Consider the following 27130-nt stretch of genomic DNA (forward strand, 5'->3'; position numbering starts at 1 on the left):
CCTTAGAATTTTACGTGGAAATTATTGCTCATTTAGTATATAGCTTCACAAAGCAGCTGCTGAATATTCTGTGAAATTTCTAATTAGACCCGATGGCTTTATGAGTTTATTGTTGCGTCGCGGCGACCATTGTTGTGTATATATACCTCCATAAAAGGTGAAGTGGGTTGAACTTGCTTAACACTTTAATAGCCGGTATCGCGTATTCGTGACTGTGACGAGTAATTTTTCACGTCATTATCCCTTATCTTATTTTTATCTACTGCATAACGTATTAATTATTATTCGAAAGTAGGCCATTTTTTGTTCTTGCTTTGACTGCCACGCGCAGAGGTTTTATGTGGGTATAGAAATAAAATATGCAGGAGACTCATTTAGCTTTTTGTTTGAAATATGTCGGAATGTGTTTTATGTTTGCATTCATATATAGGGAATTGAATTTTGTTATATAATATCGGATATGGACACTCGAAAATTGCTAATTGTACTGTAATTTTGATATTCTTAAGTATATTATAATTATACAATTATAATTTTTAACTGTCAGAATTTCTTTGTTCTTTGTTTTTCAAATGTATAATCACAAATTTTTAACTTGACAAATATTCTAATATTCAATTTTTTTAATTTTCATATTTAGGAATTAGAATTTAGAGATTTGTATATTTTTACATTTTCAAATTTTTAAGTTATCAAATTTTTACATTTCCAATGTCTCAAGTCTCTAAATTTAAAAATTCACAAATACTCAAATTTAGATTATTTCAAATTTCCTATGATCTCAAATTTCTAAATATTTGAATTCCCAAATGTTCAAATCTTCAAAACCCTAAACTTCCAATCTTCGACATTTCCTAATTAAACATTTTTCTAATTCAAATATATCAAAATTTGTAAATCCCTGTATCCCTACATCTCTGTATTCTTAAGTCAATGTATCCCTAAATCCCTGTATCCCTACATCTCTGTATTCTTAAGTCAATGTATCCCTAAATCCCTGTATCCCTAAATCCCTGCATCCCTAATTCCCTGTATCCCTAACTCCCTGTATCCCTAAATCCCTACATCTCCAAATTTCAAAATTCCTAAGTTCCCAAATCCCTCAATCCTAATGTACCTAAATCTCTAAATCCCCAAACCCTAAATCAGTAAACCCCTAAATGCCTAAATCCCTAAATCTCCAAATTTCAAAATTCCTAAGTCCCCAAATCCCTCAAACCCACTATACCTAAATCCCCAAATCTCTAAACCTTAAATCAGTAAACCCCTAAATCCCTAAACCTCCAAATTCCAAAATTCCTAAGTCTCCAAATCCCTCAAACCTAATATACCTAAATCTCTAAATCCCCAAACCCTAAATCAGTAAACCCCTAAATCCCTAAATCCCTAAATCTCCAAATTTCAAAATTCCTAAGTCCCCAAATCCCTCAAACCCACTATACCTAAATCCCCAAATCCCTAAACCTTAAATCAATAAACCCTTAAATCCCTAAATCCCTAAACCTCCAAATTCCAAAATTCCTAAGTCCCCAAATCCCTCAAACCTAATATACCTAAATCCCCAAATCCCTAAACCTTAAATCAATAAACCCTTAAATCCCTAAATCCCTAAACCTCCAAATTCCAAAATTCCTATGTCCCCAAATCCCTCAATCCTAATATACCTAAATCCTTAAATCTCCAAATCCTAAATCAATAAACCCCTAAATCCCTAAATCTTTAAACATCCACATCCTCCTCTTCTAAACCACCAACCCTCTAAATCCGCAAATTACAAAATTCTTCCACCAAAGAATAAATACGATAACTCACTGTTTTTATAATTTTCCGATGCATACTGCGTTCCGTGATGGTGTCCCGATATTTGCCCCAATATCTCCAGGTTCCTCGATTGCCGTCCTGAAAAAAGCACAAAGAAACGACAACATTAAATACTGAACCATGATTATTGATAACGGTAAATTAGGTGCTCCCGAGGAATAAAAGGATGCTTTCGAATGTTCAGCATCCCCATCGTTTCTCCTAGATATCCGACTGAAATTCTCTGCTCGATTTAAATGAATCCTTTTTACGGAGAACTTTTAATCAAACAGCCTGATACTTTTTATTTAAGGTAAACGTCCCTGGATAGTTCGTAAAGAGAACATGTCCATTCAATATCTCTGGCAAACGACTAAGATTGGTTGCTTCTTCATTTGTTTCGAGGTTGATGAAAAATAATCGATACTTTATATGAAAGTAAATTATCAAAATTTCAGTTTCTACCACATTACATATATATTATTGAATCTTCATAAAGATAAATTTATACAAGGTTAAATTTACATAAATTGTCTTTGAGTGCTTTGTTCAAACGTTTCTCTATAAAATTTTATAAAATACTGACTCGACAATACGGGAGTCAAATTTGACCCCATCATAATTAATCTCTTGTATAGACACTGCAATCAAATATGACAGAGACTTTTCTATGCAATTTGAACCTCAACCTCCAAACTTGATAACCAAGAATTTCGAATGTAAATTCGTCCATTTTAACTTCCGTAATTTGTGATGATATCGCAACGATAATGCAACTGTCCAGAAAATTGTAGGTTAACCGAAAGAGGTTAAGTAGAAGATCATCAGCGACCTCTACATCAAACTATCATACTATTCGCCATTCTTTTGAAAGTCGGGTATTAATGCAACCTTGTGACCCGTTTCTTTCACTTCGGCACGAAGTGCTAATCGGCGGTAAGTAGCAACCACGGGTAGTACACAAAGGCGCGGCTACATTTCCATCTCTGGTATCAAGCAATAAGCTGCAAAGTAAATTTCACGGCGTGAAATAGATTGGGCGGAACGTATAAGTCCAGTAATTTCGCGCACGATGTATAGCAAGTACGTATCCGGTGGTGAATGAAAAGCGAAAGGCTGTTCCTTGATTGCGTGTAACATCAGTCACAGCCGAGATTGCTGCATTAACCCTTTTGCTGCGAACGACTATGGTCGTTTACCGTAGACACTGTATATTTAGGGAAATGATAATGGTCCTACTATGCGGTGTGTTTTGATTAAACTTTTAGGTATACTTCTGACAAGTGAAATTTAAATGGAGTTCATTTATTCATTCAATTATTGCGAATCCATTAATATTTACAAATGCAAATGGGACTATGTACACATATACGTTTATTTAATCATTATACACGATTTCTGTAATTACATTGTAGAAACTTATTATATAAAAAGATTGCAATAGCTATACAAATCATTATCCAGACAATCATCATTAAACACTATACGTTTCAAAATAGGCTATTGTGTAATAATTCAATGTGGATGAACAAGTGTTCTCATTGAAAGGCTAATACAGAGTCCACACGAACGGTATTGAACTGAATACTGTGGCTATTCGTGTACCTATAAGGTCATAACCCGTACAGGGTCGTTTGTTCATGTTAGCAACTAAATAAATAGCAGGTATTTGCTATTATTCCTTCGCTGGAACACCGCCTCTGCATTAAAAATGGCGATAGCTGTGTGCGCGAGGCACTAATATGGCTTCCCCCTTGAGATATTTCCCCATGTTCTTTTCACGTCGTCGCTGCAATCACTCTAGTTTAACCCCAGAACTAACTTCAATAGCTTCCACCCTTCTATACTTCATGAAGTCAAATTGTTCATGGTACAATGCCATTAGAATCAGTTTTTATGAACTGATACTCGAGTAAATATAGCAAAATGTAGAGTGAATGTAATGAGTAATTATGTGAATTCGTGGATTTTAGTTTCAAGGTTATTTATATTGAAGTTGCAATCTTTCATCATGAAATTGTTAATATTTGTTAACACTTTGACCGCCGCAGTGAAAAGTGCCGTTTATGGTCAGACATAATACAGATTATTAAGAAGAGTACTTAATCTTTCAATTTCTTTTAATCTGTTAATGTATTGTCAATGTTAGGAGTCTTCGAATGTTCCTTTCGTCTGTTTTTTCTGTAAAGAAGTATTTGAACTTGTAGCACCGGTCACGCATAACCACCGTGCGAACGTGTTGAAGTATAAAACCTCAAGAAATTATACGATTTTACGCATTCTTTCTTATATCAGCAATTACAGCGAATAAAGAGTGTTCCTAGCTTTCCTCGCAAAGTAAATTCCGAAGCAGGAAACGGCCATTTAACGAGGTCATTTAATTTGGAGCTTTAACACGTTGATTGTAACAGCGAAAACGACTTTGCGTACCACGGCAGGCTATAAATCCAATTGCATATCTTGAGTTCAACCATTTAGCCTTTTACTTTCAACTTTTCTTTCACTATTTTGCATAATTAACGCGTTGTGCTAAGGGTCGTTGGTGACTTGCATCATAAATTGCATGTAATCGAATAATTACGAATACGAAATGATGTCATTTTGAACAACACTGCTTTTGGACTAATAAAGTAAAATACGAATTTGAAGATTTATACTGTAAAATTTAATTATAGATTTTTGCAGGAATGGAACGTTTTTAGGCTAAAATTTCGTATTTTGAATTTCAAGTTTGAACTTTAATATTTTATTATTGTTACATGTGTCAAATATGAAGTATTGTTATATTCATCAGACTTTGATCTTTCGATACTATTTATTGTATCAAACATTCTTCATTATATGGATCTGCAATATTATTTATCATATCAACCCTTAATCCTTAACACTATAATTTAAATATTATTCTTTATTAAATGTCAATCTTTATTCTTAAATATTTTCTAATATCATAAATTTTCATCTTTAAATACTTGAAGATTGTTATAAATTTCCATTCTGAAGTACTTGATCTAAATAAATAATTATCTACAAGTTTCTCTCGAAATATAAATTTTCATCCCAAAGTACTTGAACTGAACTTGTTACCTCATAAAAACTCTCTTAAAATATTCTCATCCAAAAGTACTTGAACTAAAATTGTCACAAATATAAATCTTTATTCTTATAAACCTAAATAATTTAATAATACTATGATGAAAGTTTTAAGTGAGACAAAATCACAATACAGTACAAGTACAAGTAACTGCCAGAAAAGTGAACAAAAATATTATTCAGTAGACATCGTTTAATCCGTGTTTAGCTAGCGGTGACATTATCGTTTTATGATGAAGCGATGTCCTAAATAAACACGGCCTAACAGAGCGCCTAGGTTCATTGGCGGAAACGAAGCGAACACTTGGAAAACGTGAAACTGGCGAGCAGAAGAATAGAAGGAGAAATATAGTTCGTACTCGAATTCCAACAATGAAAGCTTTCTTAAGAGTATGGCGCGAGGGTGAATGCAAGCAGTGCTCGCGGCGACCGATAGAATTCAGTTACCCAAGTTCGGGGCGTAGCTGAAAATTTGAACGCGAAGAACACAAAGGCTCCTTCAAAAATACGGTCACCGTATTACACTGTTGAACAATCTCGTCATTGTTTCGTTCCTTTCCTCGTACACTATTTCGATTTCTTGAATCTCGACAAAAATTTTGACGAGTTCCGCGGAATTCCATTTCCTGTTTCGTGAAACGAGAATTGTTCCCAAATTCCCTCTGTTCTTATCGAGAATGGTATACCAGGTGTAATTCTTCACTTCGGATTGCATATACAATCTTTATATTATTTTCTTGCTGTAACTCAAAACGTCGAGTTAGCGTTATATTTTTGTGGTAGTCAAACCAAATTGCGGAGCTGCATGGTCACCATCTTGCCACTCGCCTACGTCATAGACTGCCATTTCTTCTCTTGCGAAAATTTTGAAAGGAATATTTGCTCGAGGATGAAGTCTCATGACAAATATCAGGTGTTTCTTCGCTGGATTGCTCTAAACACTTAGACTCTCATGGGGTAGATTCTTACATTATGTTACCATGACAATATCTTTTAAAACGTCGATGTTAAGATTTCGAGTTAGCGACATATTTTTGTAGTCTAGTTTCAAATTGCGGCGCATTTTCGTGTTCAATCAAAAGAGAAACGTGAGTGCAAGCCTTCTTGCGGAAACTTACGACTATGTCCGTTCTGGTTCGACTGGGAACCAAAACACAAATAGTTATGGGTTGACACAACCATCGACCGCAAGAATCACTTCGGAAGACAATATTTGGTGGGATCATGAGCTGAAACCACGTGACGGTTAACGATCGCTCAAATATCAGTTTGAACCGTGCATCGATCGAAAAGCGTACAAATTGAGCTAGAAGACACGGAAAAATTTTGCTAGTGATGGTACTTTGAATAAAGCATTTTTCTTTTCTCCAAATTTGTTCTCTTAAAAAAAAATGAGGAATTATTAACCGATGCACCTGGTAAGCTGGGTTTCATAAATGTGTAATTGATATTATGTTATAATGATTAAATAATGGTGCGTCGCGTCCATGAATTTGATCGATTTTGAATTTAAATGCGTACTGCTTTGATTACATATGGCTGCGGTTCCACGGTTTTAATCATTAAGAGTATTATAAATATGTGCACGCTAAAGTGAAATAATGGAAAACCTTATTTTTCGAGCGAGATCAATTTTGTTCAAATCTGAAAAATTTGTTGTGAAACGAGATTAAAGTGAAATAATGGAATAAATTCTTTTCGAAAGAGATCAATTTTGTTCAAATCTGAAAAATTTGTTGTGAAGAAAAATTAAAGTGAAATAATGGAATAAATTCTTTTCGAATGAGATCAATTTTGTTCAATTCTGAAAAATTTGTTGTGAAACGAGATTAAAGTGAAATAATGGAATAAATTCTTTTCGAAAGAGATCAACTTTGTTCAAATTTGAAAAATTTGTTGCGAAACGAGGTTAAAGTGAAATAATGGAATATATTTTTTTCGAGTAAGATCAATTTTGCTCAAATCTGAAAAATTTGTTGTGAAGAGAAATTAAAGTGAAATAATGGAATATATTTTTTTCTAGTGAGATCAATTTTGCTCAAATCTGAAAAATTTGTTGTGAAGAGAAATTAAAGTGAAATAATGGAATAAATTCTTTTCGAGTAAGATCAATTTTGTTCAAATCTGAAAAATTTGTTGTCAAACGAGGTTATGTTCTCTAAGTAACCTAAACTACCTGAAATCAGTATAATTAACGACTTCAGATTTAATATAATATTTCGAGTATTTGACAAAAGCTTAATTAGCTCGAATGCAAATATTCGTTCTAAACGTCGTCGTAACTTTTTAATAAGTCACAGTTCGGTGAAATATGATTGAAATCATGGAAGTAATCTTTTCTTGTTAAATTGCTTCTTCTTAATGTTTCAAGATGCTAAATTAATGAGACAGAGATGAAGAATAGTGCTAAAAGGCAAAGTTTGCCAATCGCCGGCGCTTGGACGCAAATGATTATGCAGAAAGTTTTTCCATTGGAGCTTACGATCTTGTCTTTATTGACTCAAATGTAGATTCGCAAAACAGATATTGTACCGTGTCTTTAACAAAAAAAAAGTGGAAATTTGGAAACTTTGAGAATTTGTGAATTTGAGAAATTGAAGATGGTGAAACTTTAGGAAAAGTTCGAAATTTAGGAACTTGGGAAATTGAGAATGTTGAATCATAAGGATTTGGACATTTGAGAATTAGAGAATTACGAGGGTCATTCAATAAGTAAAGAGACAAATTCTATAATTTTAAAACTATTCAATGAATGTGTACAATCTTTTCAGGAGTGTTAGTTGGCAACCTTGGGATATGCTCTGATCAGCTGTTTCATCATTTTATGTCAACATAACCTCAAAATTTTCAATTCACCATGGCAAGTCCACTAGAAGATTGCACCTTAGAAGAGCAGCGCTCAGTCATTAGATTTTTAGTCCAGCTGACCCGTGATAAGCTTCAAGAATTGGGTTGGGAGGTCTTACCTCATCCTGCCTACAGTCCCAACCTCGCCCCATCTGATTTTTACCTGTTTGAACCACTCAAAGACGCCCTACGTGAAAAAAGATTTGCTAACAATGAAGTTAGGGAAGCGGTGCAAAAGTGGCTTCGGGGTAAATCGAAAGAATTCTTCGCCAAGGGAATTGGGAAGCTTCAAGGAAGATGGGACAAGTGCATAACTGTGCGGGGAGATTATGTTGAAAAATAGCCTTAATTTTGAAAGATTGAAATAAACCGTTTTTGAGTTATAGCCATTTGTCTCTTTACTTATTGAATGACCCTCGTATAAAGTTTGAAAATCTTATAACTTGTGGATTAAAAAGTTGGAGAATATAGGAACTCAAAGATTAAAAATACTTAAATAAGAATTATTTAAAAAATTATGAAATTTGAGAATTAACAAATATTTCAACTTGAGGAGTTGCATACTTGAAAATTTAAAAATCATATAAATGTAGAAATTTATAAATTTGCGAACTTAACAACAAGTTTACTGAAAACCTAAAATTTGAAAACCTAAAGATTAAAATCTTGAAGTCCGAAAACTTGAGAATTTGAAAATTTCTAATAGCAAAAATTGTAAATAATTTAGCTATAACATTATTGAGAATAATTTTTATTAAATGTAATAAATTAAAGTAAAAATGATAGTAATGCCACAGTGATCGCTAACATTACGATATTCGAAATATAGCAAGTCGCCAGCAACAACTTTATTAAGGAAATGGTACAATGACACGATGGTTCCTATTGACGGCCACCAGGCCGTATATTTATTGTAAAACCATAAATCATACTGGAGTCACATCGATTTGTCTTTACTGGGGAATTCGTACTGAAAGGTCTACCTGACTGGATCTATTTATCAACTTTACCGTACGATGAAAAAGGGCTTTTCAAAAATGGCGAATAGGAATGACAAGGTAGAAAACTTAATGCAGACATCTCTTAAATTACTGTTACATTTTATCAATACATATTTTAGAATATCTCAAGAACTTTTTGTAGTGATTCTACTAACAATACTGATTTGCCAAAAATTGTTAATGAATTTTATATTTAAAGTTAGTATTGAAAAATTTCATATTTTTATAACTTTCAATGTTTGTAGTTTTAGACTTCTGTGTTTTGAAATTTAACAATTTTTAAGTTTCAAATTAGTGCATTTTGAAATTGAAAAATTATTAACTTTCAAATGAGTGCATTTTAAAATTGAAAAATTTTTAACTTTCAAATTAGTGCATTTTAAAACTGAAAAATTGTTAACTTTCAAATTAGTGCATTTTGCAATTGAAAAATTTCTAGACTTTCAAATTAGTGTATTTTAAAATTGAAAAATTTTTAACTTTGAAATTAGTGCATTTTAAAATTGAAAAAATATTAACTTTTCAAATGAATACATTTTAAAATTGAAATATTTTTAACTTTGAAATTAGTGCATTTTAAAATTGAAAAAATGTTAACTTTTCAAATGAATACATTTTAAAATTGAAATATTTTTAACTTTGAAATTAGTGCATTTTAAAATTGAAAAAATGTTAATTTCTCAAATTAATACATTTTAAGATTGAAATATTTTTAACTTTCAAATTAGTGCATTTTAAAATTGAAAAAATGTTAACTTTTCAAATTAATACATTTTAAGATTGAAATATTTTTAACTTTCAAAGTAGTGCATTTTAAAATTGAAAAAATGTTAACTTTTCAAATTAATACATTTTAAGATTGAAATATTTTTAACTTTCAAATTAGTGCATTTTAAAATTGAAAAAATATTAACTTTTCAAATTAATACATTTTAAAATTGAAATATTTTTAACTTTGAAATTATTGCATTTTAAAATTGAAAAAATGTTAACTTTTCAAATTAATACATTTTAAAATTGAAATATTTTTAACATTCAAATTAGTACATTTTAAAATTGAAAATTCTTAACTTTCAAATTAGTTGGTCTTTTCAAAACTCAGAAATTCTTAACTTACAAATTAGTTAATTTTAAAATTCAAAAATTCTTAACTTTTAAATAAGTTGATTTTAAAATTCAAAAATTCTTAACTTTCAAATTAGTTGATTTTAAAATTAAAAAATTTATAGATTTTCAAATTAGTAGATTTTTAAATTTTGATGTTCATTTTCTACATTTTTGGCTACAAAAAGTACTTCACCATATCCAATTAATTATAAACAATCGATCATCAGACAAACGTTCCACGATTGAATCGAATTCGCGCAGTCTCATCAAAAGGATATTCAAATCTGGTCGTTAAACTCCCATAATTGTCTGTCGCCCTTCAATCCACCCTAACGCAGTTAGAATCGTAGCTTGCTCGAGATAATTTCGTAGCATTGTTTATTCACTTTGTGTCGCTGAATGGCTCGCGACCACATGTAAACTCCCAGAGGATTTAAGGTCTCCGACCAGCACGTTGCATAAGTTGTATGTACGAGTATGCCGCGATGCCTAATACAACTTTGTACACCCAAAGGGGTGTTTTACTCAAGTTGCTTTTCGTTCCAGTCTGTCGCCACTTTTCTGATATACTCTTTAACTAATTCAGGCGTCGCAGCGGAGCGAATAAAATTTACAAGACGAAGAATTAAAGATGAAAGCGGAAGCTGAAATTGTGAAATTGCGACCGTGACGCGCATTGCTATGAAAAACACCTTCGAGATGTTGCTGTTTATTATACAAGTTACCGAAGATGAAAATGAAGAATATAGTGAGAGCATTTCAGATATAATTAATAGGGTCTCTTACTGTTTTTTGTTACTGTTAACTGTAATTTAATTTTACTTAATTGCTCGGAAGCTTGTGACTTTTGTTTTCTTGAGGTGTATAGGTTAGGTGAAGTGTAATGATTTTAACGTTTGTGCAAAGTGTAAATATGCTAATGACATTTCAAGACAATTTGCACAATATTTTTATATTGTTTGTGTTCAATAGTAAAATACACGAAGAGTTATTATATTGAAATAATTTAAGCTTGAGCGTCCGCCATTTTCGTATGCATATGTGGCGCCTTCAAGAGTGCAGTAACTAAACTAAAATATAAAGCAGGAAAACGTGGTATTACAATTAATATCACCAACATAATAAAGTTATTAAAAGAGTATCATGACTCTAAACAAAAAAGCACAATTTTTAGTTTCACTTTCCTGAATTATAATTAAAAACTCGATTACAGATTAGCGGAACGCAGCAAAGTAATTGCAAACTCAGTTTTAATAAAGGTATTATATCATAATAGCTTTTGAAAAGATTGATTTTCAGCTTAATTCCAGGGAAAATTCAGAGAAAATTAAAAGGTATGATGAGTAGAATTTGTGAAACCTTCATATATTATCATGAAAAAGTGACGTCTTATTGAAAACCGTCAAGTCACGGCTGTAAGCCTGAAGAAAAATGAAAAGGATATCGGAGAATCAATTTTTTATATAAAGCAGATAAAACGATGAGGAACTGAGATCTGATTATCTCCATCTACGAAATATTGTTTGTGGACATGAAAATATGAATTTGCTTCTCGGTTAAGTGGTCAGAGTGGTTGTTTGGAAACATTTTCTCTGATTTCATTGCAGTAATGGCCTTTCGCCATTGCAAATATTGTACGCTTACGGCAAAATACCTCTTGAATATTTGCAGCCATGTAACGTGCTGAAAGCATTCGAAATTGTGTAATGGTTTCACAGGAAATTAGTTTTCGGAAATGAGAGATATGTTCTGGTTTATTTTGACAATGGTGGTTGTGTTTCGTTTTTGTGGGAGATTATGAGGTGTCAGATTTCTCAAAGTTTCATATCTCAATCTCAAGGTTTCAAATTTGCAAGTTTGTAAGTTTTCAAAGGTTTCAATTTTTAAATTCTTAAATTTTCAAATGTAAAAATTTTTAGGTTTGTAATTGTTCAAATATTGGGACATTATTTCCCAATTTTCAAACATGAAAATTTACAATTTTCTAACTGTTCAAATATTGAGACATTATTTCTCAATTTTCAAACATGAAAATTTATAATTTTCTAAGTGTTCAAATATTGAGACATTATTTCCAAATTTTCAAATATGAAAATTTACAATTTTCTAAATATTAAATATTGCCAAACCCTCAAATAATGCTTACAAACTCCCAAAATCCCAAATACCCTAATACCAGTATTCCTAAATTCCCAAATCCCCAAATCCGCAAGTACAAGTATTCCGAAATTCCCAGATATCAATATTTCCAAATTCCGAAATCCTCAAATACCAATATTCCTAAATTTCCAAGCCTTCAAACACCAATATTCCTTAATTTCCAAATCCTCAAATACTAATATTCCTAAATTCCCAAATCCCCAAATATCAATATTTACAAATTCCCAAATCCTCAAATACCAGTATTCCTAAATTCCCAAATCCCCAAATACCAGTATACCTAATTTCCCAAATCTCCAAATACCAATATTCTTAAATTCCCAAACCCTCAAATACCAATATTTCCAAATTCCCAAATCCTCAAATACTAATATTCTTAAATTCCCAAATCCCCAAATACCAGTATTCCTAATTTCCCAAATCTCCAAATACCAATATTCTTAAATTCCCAAACCCTCAAATACCAATATTTCCAAATTCCCAAATCCTCAAATACCAATATTCCTAATTTCCCAAATCTCCAAATACCAATATTCTTAAATTCCCAAACCCTCTAATACCAATATTTCCAAATTCCCAAATCCTCAAATACCAATATTCCTAAATTCCCAAATCCCCAGATACCAGTATTCCTAAATTCTCAAATCTTCAAATACCAATATTCTTAAATTACCAAATCCTCAAATACCAATATTCCTAAATTCCTAAATCCCCAAATACCAATATTCTTAAATTCCTAAATCCCCAAATACCAATATTCTTAAATTCCCAAGTCCCCAAATTCCAATCTTCCTACATTTCCAAATCCCCAAATTCCCAAATATTCCCAAATCCCCAAATCCTCAAATACCAATATTCCTAAATCCCCAAATCCCCAAATGTCACACTTCAAAACTTCCAAATTCCCAAATTTTCAGATCAGCATCCTCCTCTTCCCAAAATCTTCAAATTCACTTTTCCAATTTTCCAAATATTCACCTCGCATTTCACATTAATTTTCTCAATTAATTCTGAGAAATTATTTCTTTCTTTACCCAATAAATAACGCAACACACTATAGTAGCTGCACAAAAATTTAACCAAGTGGATGACACTTGTCCGAATCACTTTACCCACATGAAGTTTTTTGTTACTATGCAATGGAACGCCATTGCAATTCACACGTACTCTCTTTTTCAGTTTCTGGTTTATGTAGACACACTCCGTTCGTTTAGGTTATGTTACGCAACTATAGGTTAGGTACAGCGACATCTATTGTTTGATTCGTACATATCCATTGTGCGTTTTTCTATTCCCGAAATTTCTCAGTTCGGTGAATCTTTTTTTCAAATCTGCAATTTTACAAATCAAATCTTCCTATTTCTAAACTTATTAATGTATAAATGTATGAATGAATAAATTTACAAGTTGACAAGCTTCAATCTTGTCAATTTCGACAATAATCATGTCAAATAAAAACTTACGAATGTATATTCGAATCAAGATTTGTAAATTCAACAATTTTTCCCACCACAAAATTTGCAAGTTGAACGAATAAATTTACAAATTGACAAGCTTCTAAGTTTTGTCAATTTCGACAACAATCGTGTCAAATAAAAACTTACGAATATACATTCGAATCAAGATTTGTAAATTTGGCAAATGTTCCCACCACAAAATTTGCAAGTTACCTAAAATGCAATAAATATAAAAATTCTTGAATTTCGTTGACAATAGATTTACACAGAATTTCCCAAATCTTTAAATTTGCAAACTTTCAAATCTAAATATTCAGAAATATTTAGGTGTGCGGCCCATGGCTGGGTTAGGTCCATTGTCCAGGTCGAACAATGCACAAAAATCAAAAACGCGAAACAGTGCGGACCATGTCCTAAAAATGTCAAAATGTTCGGGAGAGAAACATAGTTTTTAATATCGCCAACACTTTTAATAAATATATCGACTCTTTGTCAAACCTGACAGTAGAATTTTATTGCAAATTTCTTCAAACATTTTTTACAAATGTCACTTGCGAAGTTTTCATGCATTTACTGCAATTTTTATTATTTTTTATTACCAAACATCGTTGAGATTGATGACAGAATTTTTTGGAAATTGTAACAAATTTTTTTCATTTTTATTGTAGAGGATTATAAAGTTTTCGATGATTTTTAAAAAAGAGTCGACGTTTTTCATATTTTTTAAAAAAGTCAGAGTGTATCAAAATATATGTATTTGTATTCTGTGAATAGTAACTTCAGCTTTTTTAATTGAAAATTCGTATATTAGATCAAAAATGAACATACAATATTAAACTTGAAATTAAAATATTACTACGTTAAACTAAAAATTAACATATTACTGTATTAATTAAAAAATGAAGATTTTACATTATTAAAATAACAATTAACACATTAGCACAGTAAATTAAAAACTGACATTTTACAATATTAAATAGAAAATAAACATATTACCACGTTATATTAAAATTTAATATCTTACCATTAAAAATACTACCATAAATTTAAAACGATAGCCACAAGAGTTAATACAACGCCCTTAAAATTTATTCCTCAGAATATCTGCCGTGCTATATTTGTTGCAGAGCAAAAAGTTTTATACCGTTTTAGTTAATTACACTATGCTACGTGTTAATAATGGCCTGTAAGCTCATAAAAATTAGAATGGCAGCTGCGGTAATACCGGCCATAAAGCGTCTCAGCGGACACCAACGGCTACCATACTTTTTCAAAAGAACGAGAACCTAAAGCTAATTAACTATTTTCCGTTAAAAATCTGCGTTTTAATTGATCGCATACTTTCAATATATTCACGTTATGCAAACTTGGAAATTTTATATTTGAGGATGTTCTAACATAAAACGAGACATTATGAAAACTTAAGAATTTTATATTTGAAGATGTTGAAATTTGGGGACAGACATTAAGAAAACTTGAGAACTTGATCATTTGAAGATGCTGAAATTTAGAGAGAGACATTAAGAAAACTAGATAACTTGATCATTTGAAGATGTTGAAATTTGGAAAAAGACATTAAGAAAACTTGAAAACTTGATCATTTGAAAATGTTGAAATTTAGAGAGGGACATTAGGAAGACTTGAGAACTTGATCATTTGAAAATGTTGAAATTTAGAGAGGGACATTAAGAAAACTTGAGAACTTGATCATTTGAAAATGTTGAAATTTAGAGAGGGACATTAGGAAGACTTGAGAACTTGATCATTTGAAAATGTTGAAATTTAGAGAGAGACATTAAGAAAACTTGAGAACTTGATCATTTGAAGATGCTGAAATTTAGAGAGAGACATTAAGAAAACTTGAGAACTTGATCATTTGAAGATGTTGAAATTTAGAGAGGGACATTAAGAAAACTTGAGAACTTGATCATTTGAAGATGTTGAAATTTGGAAAGAGACATTAAGAAAACTTGAGAACTTGATCATTTGAAGATGCTGAAATTTAGAGAGAGACATTCAAAAAACTTGAGAACCTGATCATTTGAAGATGCTGAAATTTAGAGAAGGACAATAAGAAAACTTGATAACTTGATCATTTGAAGATGTTGAAATTTGAAAAGAGACATTAAGAAGACTTGAGAACTCACCTAAAAATGATGCAAATTACAAAATTTGAAACATTAAGAAAACTTGAGAATTTCGCAACCTGAAAACGTTAAACCATGGAAATTTACGACATAAAAACTTAAGTCGATCATTCACAAATATTGAAACTTGGAAACATGAAAACCCTCAAATTTGACAATTCAGAAATGTTGAATCTTGAAACTTGAGAATGCAAAAATAACACAAATCTCAGAAAATAAATTTATGAACCTAACCTCAACAAGTGAGTACCTGAAAAAGAACGTCCATAAAAATAGGTTTTGTCCAAAGTCATAAAATTAGAACGATAAGGTCCAGTGAATAAAGAACGGACTTCTAAGCACGACAAGTTAAAAAAAGTGGGCAAATTGGATCCCCAACACTATTTTCCCTGGCGATAGCATGAAAGTGGCAATTGCACAGAAAATTAACTGGCAGCATCGTAAAAGTGCGAGGAACGGTTATATCTCGCGTGAACTTAACTCTCTGTCCACTGGCGGCGCCACTGTTCCCGCAACTAACGCTATCGTCCAGCTACCAACAGTTACTACTTTTTCCTTCAATTTCGCTCCTACTTTCGTGAGAACTAAATAAAATATGGATCAAAGTAACGCGGAGTTCTTCCCCGGTCCTGGTCGGGGAAGCAACCTGCACCCAGAAGTGAGGATAAGTTTCTAACTTTAGAATGAAGAGACATCCACTTGCGGTGAGTTCAACACCCTTGTATCAAGGTTTTGTACGTATACTGAAACTTGGCGGGAAAGGAAAGCTGCTACTTGGGTCTTTTTGTACGATCTTCAAGATTTGTTGCTACTGCGATGTTGGACAATTTCTACATCGGTTGGAAATGGCCTTACTGCTCGAGATTTAAGTTCGGAATCGGTTAAATAACCGTAAATGTTCTTATAGGAACTAGTACAGTTAATTAGTTTGTGGCATGTTCGTTTGCAAATTAAACACATTTAAAATTTCTATGCATTTCTATGAATCTTTCTATGAATAAAATTTCTATGAATCTTTCGAGTTTTACCAAAGTACATTTCCAAGTGTTCATATGTTGAAATCTGTCCACATTAAAAGAATGCCAAAAATTAAAATAATTTCTCAATGCACAAATCTGAAAACCCCAAACGTTCCAACTGTTCAAGTTTTTAAATCTCCACCTGTCCAAATTAAAAAATGCCCAAAATTAAAGGAATTTCCAAATGTCCATATCTAAAAACCCTAAACTAAATTTCCAACTGCTCCAACTTTCAAATCCGCCTAAATTAAAAAATCCATCAAAATTAAAAAAATTCCCAAATGTCTAAATTGAATGAACCTCAAAAAATTCCATATGACAAAACTGGAATAAATTTCCAAAGCGTACACAAAAATCCCCAAACCAGAAACGTCCAAAGTAACCCGGAGTGGTATATTGACACTGTCAGTAAAGTTAAGCTATCTAACACCGAGCTGTCCTTTTCAATAATATCACAAAACTCCGGCAAATTGTTGAAAAGAAAACCGTTTGTCTGGAATAGGAGTCACAGAGATTCCAGACATCCTCGACAGCGCCCGAGAAGTAGGTAAGTTTCGTGTTTCACTCGCGAGAAAACGCATCCAGTGGCAAAAGACTCGCTGTTAAATCGATATCCGATGTAAATCGAACGCGAGCCACGCTCGATTCCGTGTTCGCTGACCGAGCAAATGTCATTGTGTTCGGTGAAATCTGAACAAAAAAAAAAATTCCACGGTTGCAGCTACAGTCATTCGTCTGTGTTAAAAAGGGATTCGCTGTCGATATCGAGGCATACATCACACACGTGATCGATGATAGTGATTCCAGCAGATGGCTGCAGCCAGTTGTTTCATGCACGGATTGAGAGAGGAACATTGTTTCGGCTTAAAGATAACGCTTTGTTTCCGGTGCTTCACCGGTGAACAATGCACACACACGAAAATCGAATAACGCGCGTAAAGCTTCAGATAAGCGGCTGGAAAAAAACCTCGGCTCAAGCAGCTTTCATATTTCACGACCGTTCACCGTTCACGCCCGTATTTTCTATTCTACCCTGTTCTCACCCTTTTAATTACTGATATAACGGGAAAGAATGCGTTTCGCGGCGCATCGATCGCGGGGACGTTTAATGGCATCGCATATATCGCAGTCAGAAAGATTAAAAATTGCGTTCCCTTTCCTCTGTTCGTGTATCCGAACAAAACTGCACGGTCAAACTGCTCGTAGAAATTGGATTGAAATTTCGAACGAAACTGAACGAAAACTTGGTTACAGTTATCGCCGAATCTGGATTAGTTAAACTGATTGGAAAACCGTTTCGATTAAATGTCCACGGAAGAACAAAACAATTTGACAGTTAACACGTTCTGGCTAGGCATATTTCAGCTGACCTTCCACTCGCTCTAACCAAATCATTTTGCATTCCAGAAACTTTTACCCAAAATACAATTTCATTTATCTACATTTATTAATAACTGTTTCTATACATGTAAATAAAATACTGTTTCTTTGGTTTCCCGATAATTGTAGGTATCAGTTAACAAGGTTGGTTTCAAGTTACTTGAGAGAATTGTATTTCTGGGAAATTTAATTCATACGTATCGCAACGTTTATAAACAAGCTACACGTCTAAAATATATACTAATAAAAAAATTAAATAATACTAATTGTAGTACACATTAATTCTACCGTTACTGAGCGCTCAGTTAACGAGATCTGTCTCATATTGCACGTGCAAAGATTGCACAGCTGGAAATTAAAAATGTGTACTGAGAACCACAAACAAAGCATCATATTAATTAATACGTGGTCATTAGTGGTATCCAATTTTGCAACGATTGATAACGAGTACCGTTCAGTTAAGGAGACCTGTGCATCAGTTGCTGCAAATTAAATAAAAACATGAAGTGTACTGTAGGAACCACAGACCATACTATATTAATTACTGCACTCAATGATTGCCCTTCCAAAAAGATAATTCTCCTACAATAACGCATTCAAGTATTCTACAGTTACTGAACGATCAGTTAACGAGATCTATCTCATATTGCACGTGCAAAGATAGCTGGAAATTAAAAATGTGTACTAATAACCACAAACAAAGCATCATACATTAATTAATACGTAGTCATTAGTGGTATGCAATTTTCCAATGATTGATAACAAGCACCGATCAGTTAAGGAGACCTGTGCATCAGTTGCTTCAAATTAAATAAAAACATGAAGTGTATTGTAGCAACCACAGACCATATTATATTAATTATTGCACTCAATGATTGCCGTCCAAAGAGATAAAATTCTACAATAACCGCGCGATCAGTTAACAAGAGCTTCTAAATGAAAAGTTTATAACGGGTATTGAAGTACAAAGGAACGTGGTGATATTAATTAACAGGTATCCATTAACGGCTCACAGGTAGACTTAAGCGAAGAGCGCTCTTCGACAGGTGATCCGCATGAAAGCGTCCGGGGATCACGTTCGAAAAAAAGCTTCGAAAAGCGGGATGTCTGAAATCCTCGATCGGGTTGCAAGTAACAGCTTTTAGATTTATTCGTTCAATCATCGTAATGTACATCAGGTTGAATTAGCGAGGTGGGTGCGGAAGCGTAGAGATCGAGTTACGCGTCGGATCGCAGTAACCGACGCTAGGCGACGCCTGTGCGACGAGAGGTCGCGGCGCGGAACGTGTCAACGTGCATAGCAGCTGGCGATTGGTGAATCTGTCGTGCAACAAAATGGTAACAGGCCGTGGATCAAATGAAGCACTCTTTGATACCGCGCGACGGTCACTGCGGATCCTGTGTTCCCAATGGTCGTGAACGATCGATACGCGAAATAAAGTGCGCTACCCGTGCACATTTCTATACGTTCCAATCCGAAGGGCAATTCAATTGCGGCGGACGTCCCATACGGCCATCTGCAATATTCTCCGCGAGCAATCGTCCTCCAGGGACCGTCAATGTATGCACTCGCGCGCCTCCCAATGACATTTACATTTATATTGACACGGTGTTCGAATGGGATCTTGAACAGTGGCGGACGCTTAAATGCATTTGCGGTGCCGGCTTAACGACCAATTTCAAATTTTTACCCTCGAGTCGATACCCATCGATTTAGGCTATGTAACGAGCAACGAAACAATGTTACCACGGTTACGTGGCCTGGAATTGTTCTATGGAAACGGCCAACAACGCTCAATCTACTTTTTTTAATGTTACTTGCAGATGAAATACTTTGGGTTACGGTTAGTGACGCGGATGCTCTGGCTGGACTGGGAGGCGTATGGGGTATCAGAGAAATTGCATTTTAATTACTACCTTTAAGCTTTTATAGGACATCGGATTGTTAAACTTTGCACATTTCTGTGATAGAAATTTAAATTTTGAAATCCGAGGATTTTCATATTCTGGGTCATCAAATCCCTCGGTAGTACAATTCTTTACAGATGTACGTATTCAAAAATTCCTAGATTTCTATGTTTCGAAATTTATAAATTATCAAATTGACAAATCAAATTCTTATGCTTTCAAATTACTAAATCTTCAAATTCCTTTCTGACAAATTTTCAAATCTCCATATCCTCTTTCCCTACCATTAAAATCCCAGAAGTCCAAATTTTCAAATTCCATGAGCGCCAAATTCTCAAACCTGAATTTTCCTAAAATTCTGAAAATTCTGTGAACTTAAAGTCTAACAATTTGATGAAGTGAATATCAGAGATCATGTAGCGTTAAAATGAGAAACGAGGAAGCTGAAAATGTGAGGATGGAGGGCAAAAGAATGAGCGATCTGAAGTTAGAAGGACCGAGAAACTAACAGAATGGAGAGCAAGAAGATTGGAGAACTGGAAGGGACTTATTGTCCGGAATGAAAGGAGAAGCAGGATAAAGAAAAAACGAAATGGGTATAACAAATATAGCATCGGACTGGGGAGATACTCGAGGGACAAACTGATTGGAAGGTTGATAGACAATAACGTTACGAATCTTTTGAAACTAATCATTGTAAATTATTGCTGTTAAGTATTTATTAATATTTGTCAAAATATGATGCTGTCTTAGCAATAGTATTTATAATAGTAATAGTTTTCAATTTCTTTAGATGTAAACTGATTTTATTCACAAACAGTTCTCTGCATTAAAATAATGCAAGTAATAAAGTATTGAACCTGCGCAGTTCACTATAATAAATAATATTTATGCGCAGTTATGTTTGTATGACCTAAATGCAGTATGGATGTGCGTATACAGTTACTGCGCATGTTTGCCATTTATAATAATCTACTGCGCAGCACTATAGTTTCTGAAGATATCTTTAAGTTTACTTAGGAAACATTTTTAATTATTACCATAAATGTAGCCTACTTCTTATCTTGTTGTATTACATTTTTGTTCATATTTGACGAGTATTTTGATTTTCTATGGAAAGATTGACATTTCTTTGTGGATTTCTTATGAAATTTCGTGGAGTTTTATGGAGTCTTATAGAGTCTTATAGGGTTTCATAAAGTTTTATGTAGCTTGATGAAGTTTTATGAAGTTTTATGTAGTTTTATGTAGTTTTATGTAATTTTCATTGTTTACAACTTTCTTACTAATTTTATACAAATACTTATACATGTATAACAAAATTGATATATCACAAAAACTAAACAAGCCGTACCTTGTAACTTCATAACCTCTTTATTTTAAACAAATTTACAAAACCTCCACTCACTAATGGCAAATTTTGTTACATGATAATGAAAACCAAGTTATGGATATAAATGAACCAGTATAATTACCCCGCTGTTTTATTAATTAAATACAGTTGAAAAGCCATAACCGCGCTGCAAAATGGCGGAAGGCTATCAAGTTCACCTATCCGCAAAGCTTATTCTCATGAATTCGAAATCTTTTAATCCAACTGGTACGATACGCCGAACAACAGCCTCCGGCAAGAATTTGAGGGGGCTGGGTTCTCATAACGAGATAACTCGTTCCGTGCTCGATACTCGGAAACTTATATACGATTGGATACGCGGATGGAATATAACCATGTTCAACTTGCGTATTTCCTTAGCTCTTCAAACGCCGCGTTAAAAGTTGGAAAATTCTCTGATTTACCTGAAGTGATGTCTGAAGACCTCTTCGAAGAAATTTATCAGTTTCCGCTGTTCAAATAATCAGTGAGCTATCGATTATGTTTAGGTTACACTTAGGACTGTGTTGTGACAAGGATTGAGTTCCTAATTTCTATTTCTTAGTTTCTACTTCATAAGTCACTATATGACTTTACTTTAATATTGTTTCTGATCCAGGACAAATTGATCTACTTATCAGTCATTTGGAGTCAGCTTCAAATTCTGGATTTTTCACCTTCTGGATTTTTAGAAATTGTGAAGTTTATAGAAGGAGAACAGTTCAGATTCAAATGGGGTACCTTAAGAAATTGCGAACTGCTCGTATTACGAAAGTGCAAACCGAAATCCTGAAATTACAAGACATTACTTCGACCCGATGATGTTTCAATGCAGCGGCAATGTAGGAGTTAGCAGTTCGGAAATCCTCTTGTAGTAAGCAGTACTTAGGACCCACGTAGTTAGGAAGCAGATTACCCTCTCCTCTCTCTCTCCTTTTCGTCGGCCCCACCGCATCGCATACTAATCATACAACTAAGAGCATCAGCACATCAGACAGATCTTACTAAGCAAATCAATTAACGTTTGCATGTATTTCATTTTTAACCTACTCGGCGATAATAGGTAATTCGATCGAATTGAACAATGGGGATTTAATATTAATTGGGTGCAGGCTCCATTTTAGTGCTGCGTACTCCATTTTGGTGAGAGGGAGAGATGCTTACTCCTTTTGAGGGATTCGGTATGCAAATTTGAGAATTAAGGATTTTTGAAATGGGAAATTAATTTGATTATGAGTGTGAAGTTCTCTGATATTAGAATGTTTAGGTTTCTAAATTTTGAAATAAGTTATTAAATCCTCAAAAACACTCAAATCTCTAAATTCACAAACTTTGACGCCTTAAATTTGCAAGTATCGAATTTCTCAACTTTGCAAATTTTAAATTTCCAAAAATTTTAATGCTGCAATTCCTAAGCTTTCCACATTATCAAATTACTACGATTCCTACATCCTCAAACTTCCAAATTCTCAAATTCTCAAGTTTCCAAATTCTCAAATTCTCAAATTCTCAAATCCTCAAATTCTCAAATCCTCAAATTTTCAAATTCTCAAATTCTCAAGTTCCCAAATTCTCAAATTCTCAAATTCTCAAATCCTCAAATTCTCAAATTCTCAAGTTCCCAAATTCTCAAATTCTCAAATTCTCAAATCCTCAAATTCTCAAATCCTCAAATTCTCAAATCCTCAAATTCTCAAATCCTCAAATTCTCAAATCCTCAAATTCTCAAATTCTCAAATCCCCAAATTCTCAAATTCTCAAATCCCCAAATTCTCAAATCCCCAAATTCTCAAATCCCCAAATTCTCAAATCCCCAAATTCTCAAATCCCCAAATTCTCAAATCCCCAAATTCTCAAATCCCCAAATTCTCAAATCCCCAAATTCTCAAATCCCCAAATTCTTAAATTCTCAAATTCTCAAATTCTCAAATCCCCAAATACTCAAATCCCCAAATTCTCAAATCCCCAAATTCTCAAATCCCCAAATTCTCAAATCCCCAAATTCTCAAATCCCCAAATTCTCAAATCCCCGAATTCTCAAATCCCCAAATTCTCAAATCCCCAAATTCTCAAATCCCCAAATTCTCAAATCCCCGAATTCTCAAATCCCCAAATTCTCAAATCCCCAAATTCTTAAATTCTCAAATCCCCAAATTCTCAAATCCCCAAATTCTCAAATCCCCAAATTCTCAATTCCCCAAATCCTCAAATCCCCAAATTCTCAATTCCTCAAATTCTAAACCCTTAAACCCTCAAACTAATTGCACCTATTCCCAAAATTCCAATTAACAAAATTCACAAATAAACATGCCTAAATTCAGTCGAACACCTTCCAAATATCTTCCAAGTTCTCAAACTCACTCTATCTTATCAAGTTGCATTAATCAGCAATTGAACCAATTACAACATAAGATTCTACTACACCTAACTATACTTTGAATAGCAATTTGCTAACTAATTTATAGAGCCACTGACTGTTTGATTGATGAATGGTCGGAAGACGCATCAATTAATGGCGGCCGTTATAGCTGTCAGAAGGGGGAAGGCCATTTCTGCTCTAAACTGTAATTTTGAACCTGATTACTTGCAAATATACTGCACGCTAAAAATCACAATAAATCCTTGATACCAGAATATGCTATAACGAACAGAATTCAAGAGTCAATTACTATTTAGAGCTGCGAAAAATGCACTTGTACGTGATCGATTGGTATTACATTTGCAGCAGCACTTTTCACCAGAACATTGTTTGAAGTGGTCATAGTTGTAGTTATGTCAGCAAACACGTTTGCTATCGAATATACATTCTTTCCAGCTGTACTTCGTTCTTGTGACTTTATTCATTTTAAAATATATATTACATAATTTAATTCATTCCATGTATATTCTATTTTACTTCACATCTGATTATGTGACTTCATTCGTTTCATATGTATCAGACAAAGTATAATTTCATTTAGTCTAATATATTGTATAACTTCATAATTGTATAACTTCACTCGTTTCCCCATAAGTGTCAAACTATGATATTTGCATCCATCCTGTGTGTTCCATAAATTCATTTACAGGTAGTACAGTTAGCTAGCCACAAGATGATAATACCTAAATGCAGCTCTTTTGATCCTATCAAAGAGTATTTCAAATTTCATACACATTTTCAACAGGACTTACATCAATATCACCCATAAGTTATCCACACCAGAAAGCAAGAAATCCTGCTTCAATTTCTAGATTATCTGATCAAATAACCTTAAACCAGGAAGCAAATAATTCCGAAGTCATCAAGCGTCGCGAACAACAAAACTATCCGAACAATCGTCACCTTACGAGTGTGTGCTAAGCATCATAGCGGAAACATTGCGCTCAGCACGATGAGTCTCGTCGTGAGTAGACGTTTCGTAGTTTAGCGAAGCGAGCCGTGTAAAAGCGGTGCTCATACGATGCTCGTATTATTCCATAGACGTAGCCGACACCGTGCCACGTCGTCGTTGTGTTTCGTGCAAACGTTTTCCACGTTTCTTCTGGCGGGTCTCCACAAAGCACGCGTCTCAGAGCAGAATTCTCGCGAAAAAGAGGGTCTCGTATGCGTCCGGGGATTCGTCGAAATATTTCCGCTGACTGCCTTTCTTGTTTCTGCGTCTTGCGGCCAAACGAGAGTAACGGTTGGCACAAGGTGAAACGGAAAGAGGGGGGTTAAGAGGGCTGGAAAGGGGAGAGACCAAAGACACGTATGCTCTTTTCTGCTGTACACAGGCAAACACGGACCACCGGGTCAGTTGTGGCTTCACAAAAGACTTCTCTGCATAGTTTCGACGGTTTTCTATCACGCGAGAGCATGATAACACGTTTCATTATTTTCCTGACGGAGCGATTTCAGATAAATAAAAGTTACGATCACCTGACCTCAAGTCGGATTTGAATACTTCACGATATTCATTTATGATAATTCTGTTCCTAGTTCACTGTTCTTGGTTATACAATCTAATTCTGATTGATCGAAGGCACTGCAGTTTTGCAGTGTCACGGCATAATTTTTAAAAATTAATGCAGTTAGCATAGAGAACTGTTATTTAAATCAAAATAAAACAATTATAACAAAACTTTCTTGCTCATAATTATTCTTAGAACTTGATGGTTTAAACATGTAATAGATGACACATGACCTTAACTAAATTAGAAACATTTTGGTCCACAAACTCTGGAAATGTAAATTCAGAGCAACACATATTCTGCTAACTTAAATACTGTCCTACTTGTAAACTACCCTTATGAAGCATACTTATAAACTACCCAACTTATGAACTACTTCCTGGGTTGAAATATACACCGAGCTCTTGGAGCGACTACCTCCTTCCATAACTGATCGCTCAGTCTCTAATTGCGATCACTTATGGAGGGAACTTTGTATTCTGTTAAACAGCTTGTATTTCTCCAATCATATCGTTCTGCATGATAGTAGGTCATTAAAGTAAGTGCAGTAACATGTCGTATAAAGACATACAACATAGTAAATTGATATTTAATGAAATTCGCAAATAATTAACATGAATTGTAACTGTATGAATTTATAACAAAATTTGCACATATGTTATGACACATATTCGTTCGTATATTATTAGGCTACTAATAAATTTTACAATTCTCTGAAACTAAATAGGAGATATGATATGTTAGTCCAGAGTTTACAGAAAGTTAGACAAAGTTTACGGAGTTCACAAAAAATTTAGGACAATATTTGAATTGAAAGCATGCCTCCACATTATGAAGTTAAAAATACTTAAATTCGATTAAACAGTGAAATAGTCGATGCACGAATCGGTCTTCACAGATCATTAGACATTTTAAAAGACCCGAAAGGTAGCTTGCGGTAGCTCAGTGATAATTTTTAGCTTTCTTTCTTGCACGATGAACGGTGTCATTATTCTCTCACCCAAGACAACTTCTCTACGGAGACAGGCAAGACTTCCAGAACTTTTTTTCTTCTACGCGGTGATTTAAAGCCCTTGAGGACGGGGGACGGAAAAAGGTGCTTAATCAAAATCATTGCTTGCGGATTCGCAGCGGGAAACGAGCCGAGGGAGAAGTAATTTTGTCAAATGTATCTAAATTAGCCTTAGTCCATTGTCGCTTTAGAGGTAAATAAGCGGAATAAGACGAGGCTGAGATGATGGCGCGTGTTTTACAAGATAGTCGAGCTGAATAATGATGAGAACGAAGCTGCGGATGTTTACGTTCACGACTCTGCAAACTAACCTCGTTTAGGTTTATCGAACGTTCACTATCTTTGCTGTTTTTCAATTTTTAGGTAGGGTGATAAATATTCGAATGTTGGAGTAAAATTTTGTATGCAACTTTATTAGTATACTGTATTATTTTACTGTAGTTTTAATTGCAACAATTTTGGTTGATCTTCATTTATATTAGGGTTTCATTACTGACGTACTTTTCTATGTAGGCTGTTTATAATAAGAAAAGCTTCTGAAATATACACTAAGCTCTTGAAGCGACTACCTCCCTCCATAACTGATCGTTCAGTCTCTGATTGCGATCACTTATGGAGGGAACTTTGTACTCTGTTAAACTTGAGAGCTTTCCTCAAGATTACTGAAGGTTACTTCAAGGTCACATCAAGGTCACTTGAAAAATTGCTATGCTTTTGATACACTTTTGATACATTTTTACATTATTTACTATTTATGAACTTTTTATAGCTGTATAAAAAATAGGTTGCAGCCTAAATTCAAATATATTTTCCTACTAAAATTGCATTGAGATTTGACATATTTCGTCCTACTTGAGAACATTATTTTAAAATTGTATTAACAAAAAATCACTGACG

The 27130-nt window shown here is 33.8% G+C and overlaps 1 protein-coding gene across 5 annotated transcripts in view; it reads right to left on the reverse strand.

The window, feature by feature from the left end:
* The window catches only part of LOC100880831 (Dpr-interacting protein kappa), a 366827-nt gene that overhangs the window by 85044 nt on the left and 254653 nt on the right, over positions 1–27130 (reverse strand). For 4 of the 5 annotated variants that reach the window (XM_012288792.2, XM_012288794.2, XM_012288791.2 and 1 more), the window contains one exon: positions 1813–1899. In XM_012288792.2, coding sequence (XP_012144182.1) covers positions 1813–1899 — 87 coding nt within the window. Of the gene's footprint in view, positions 1–1812; positions 1900–2386; positions 2540–27130 lie in introns of those variants that run through there. The other variant, XM_012288795.2, reaches the window with a different exon arrangement.

The sequence above is a fragment of the Megachile rotundata genome, chromosome 14 (genome assembly GCF_050947335.1).
Source record: "Megachile rotundata isolate GNS110a chromosome 14, iyMegRotu1, whole genome shotgun sequence".
Classification (NCBI taxonomy): Eukaryota; Metazoa; Arthropoda; class Insecta; order Hymenoptera; family Megachilidae; genus Megachile; species Megachile rotundata.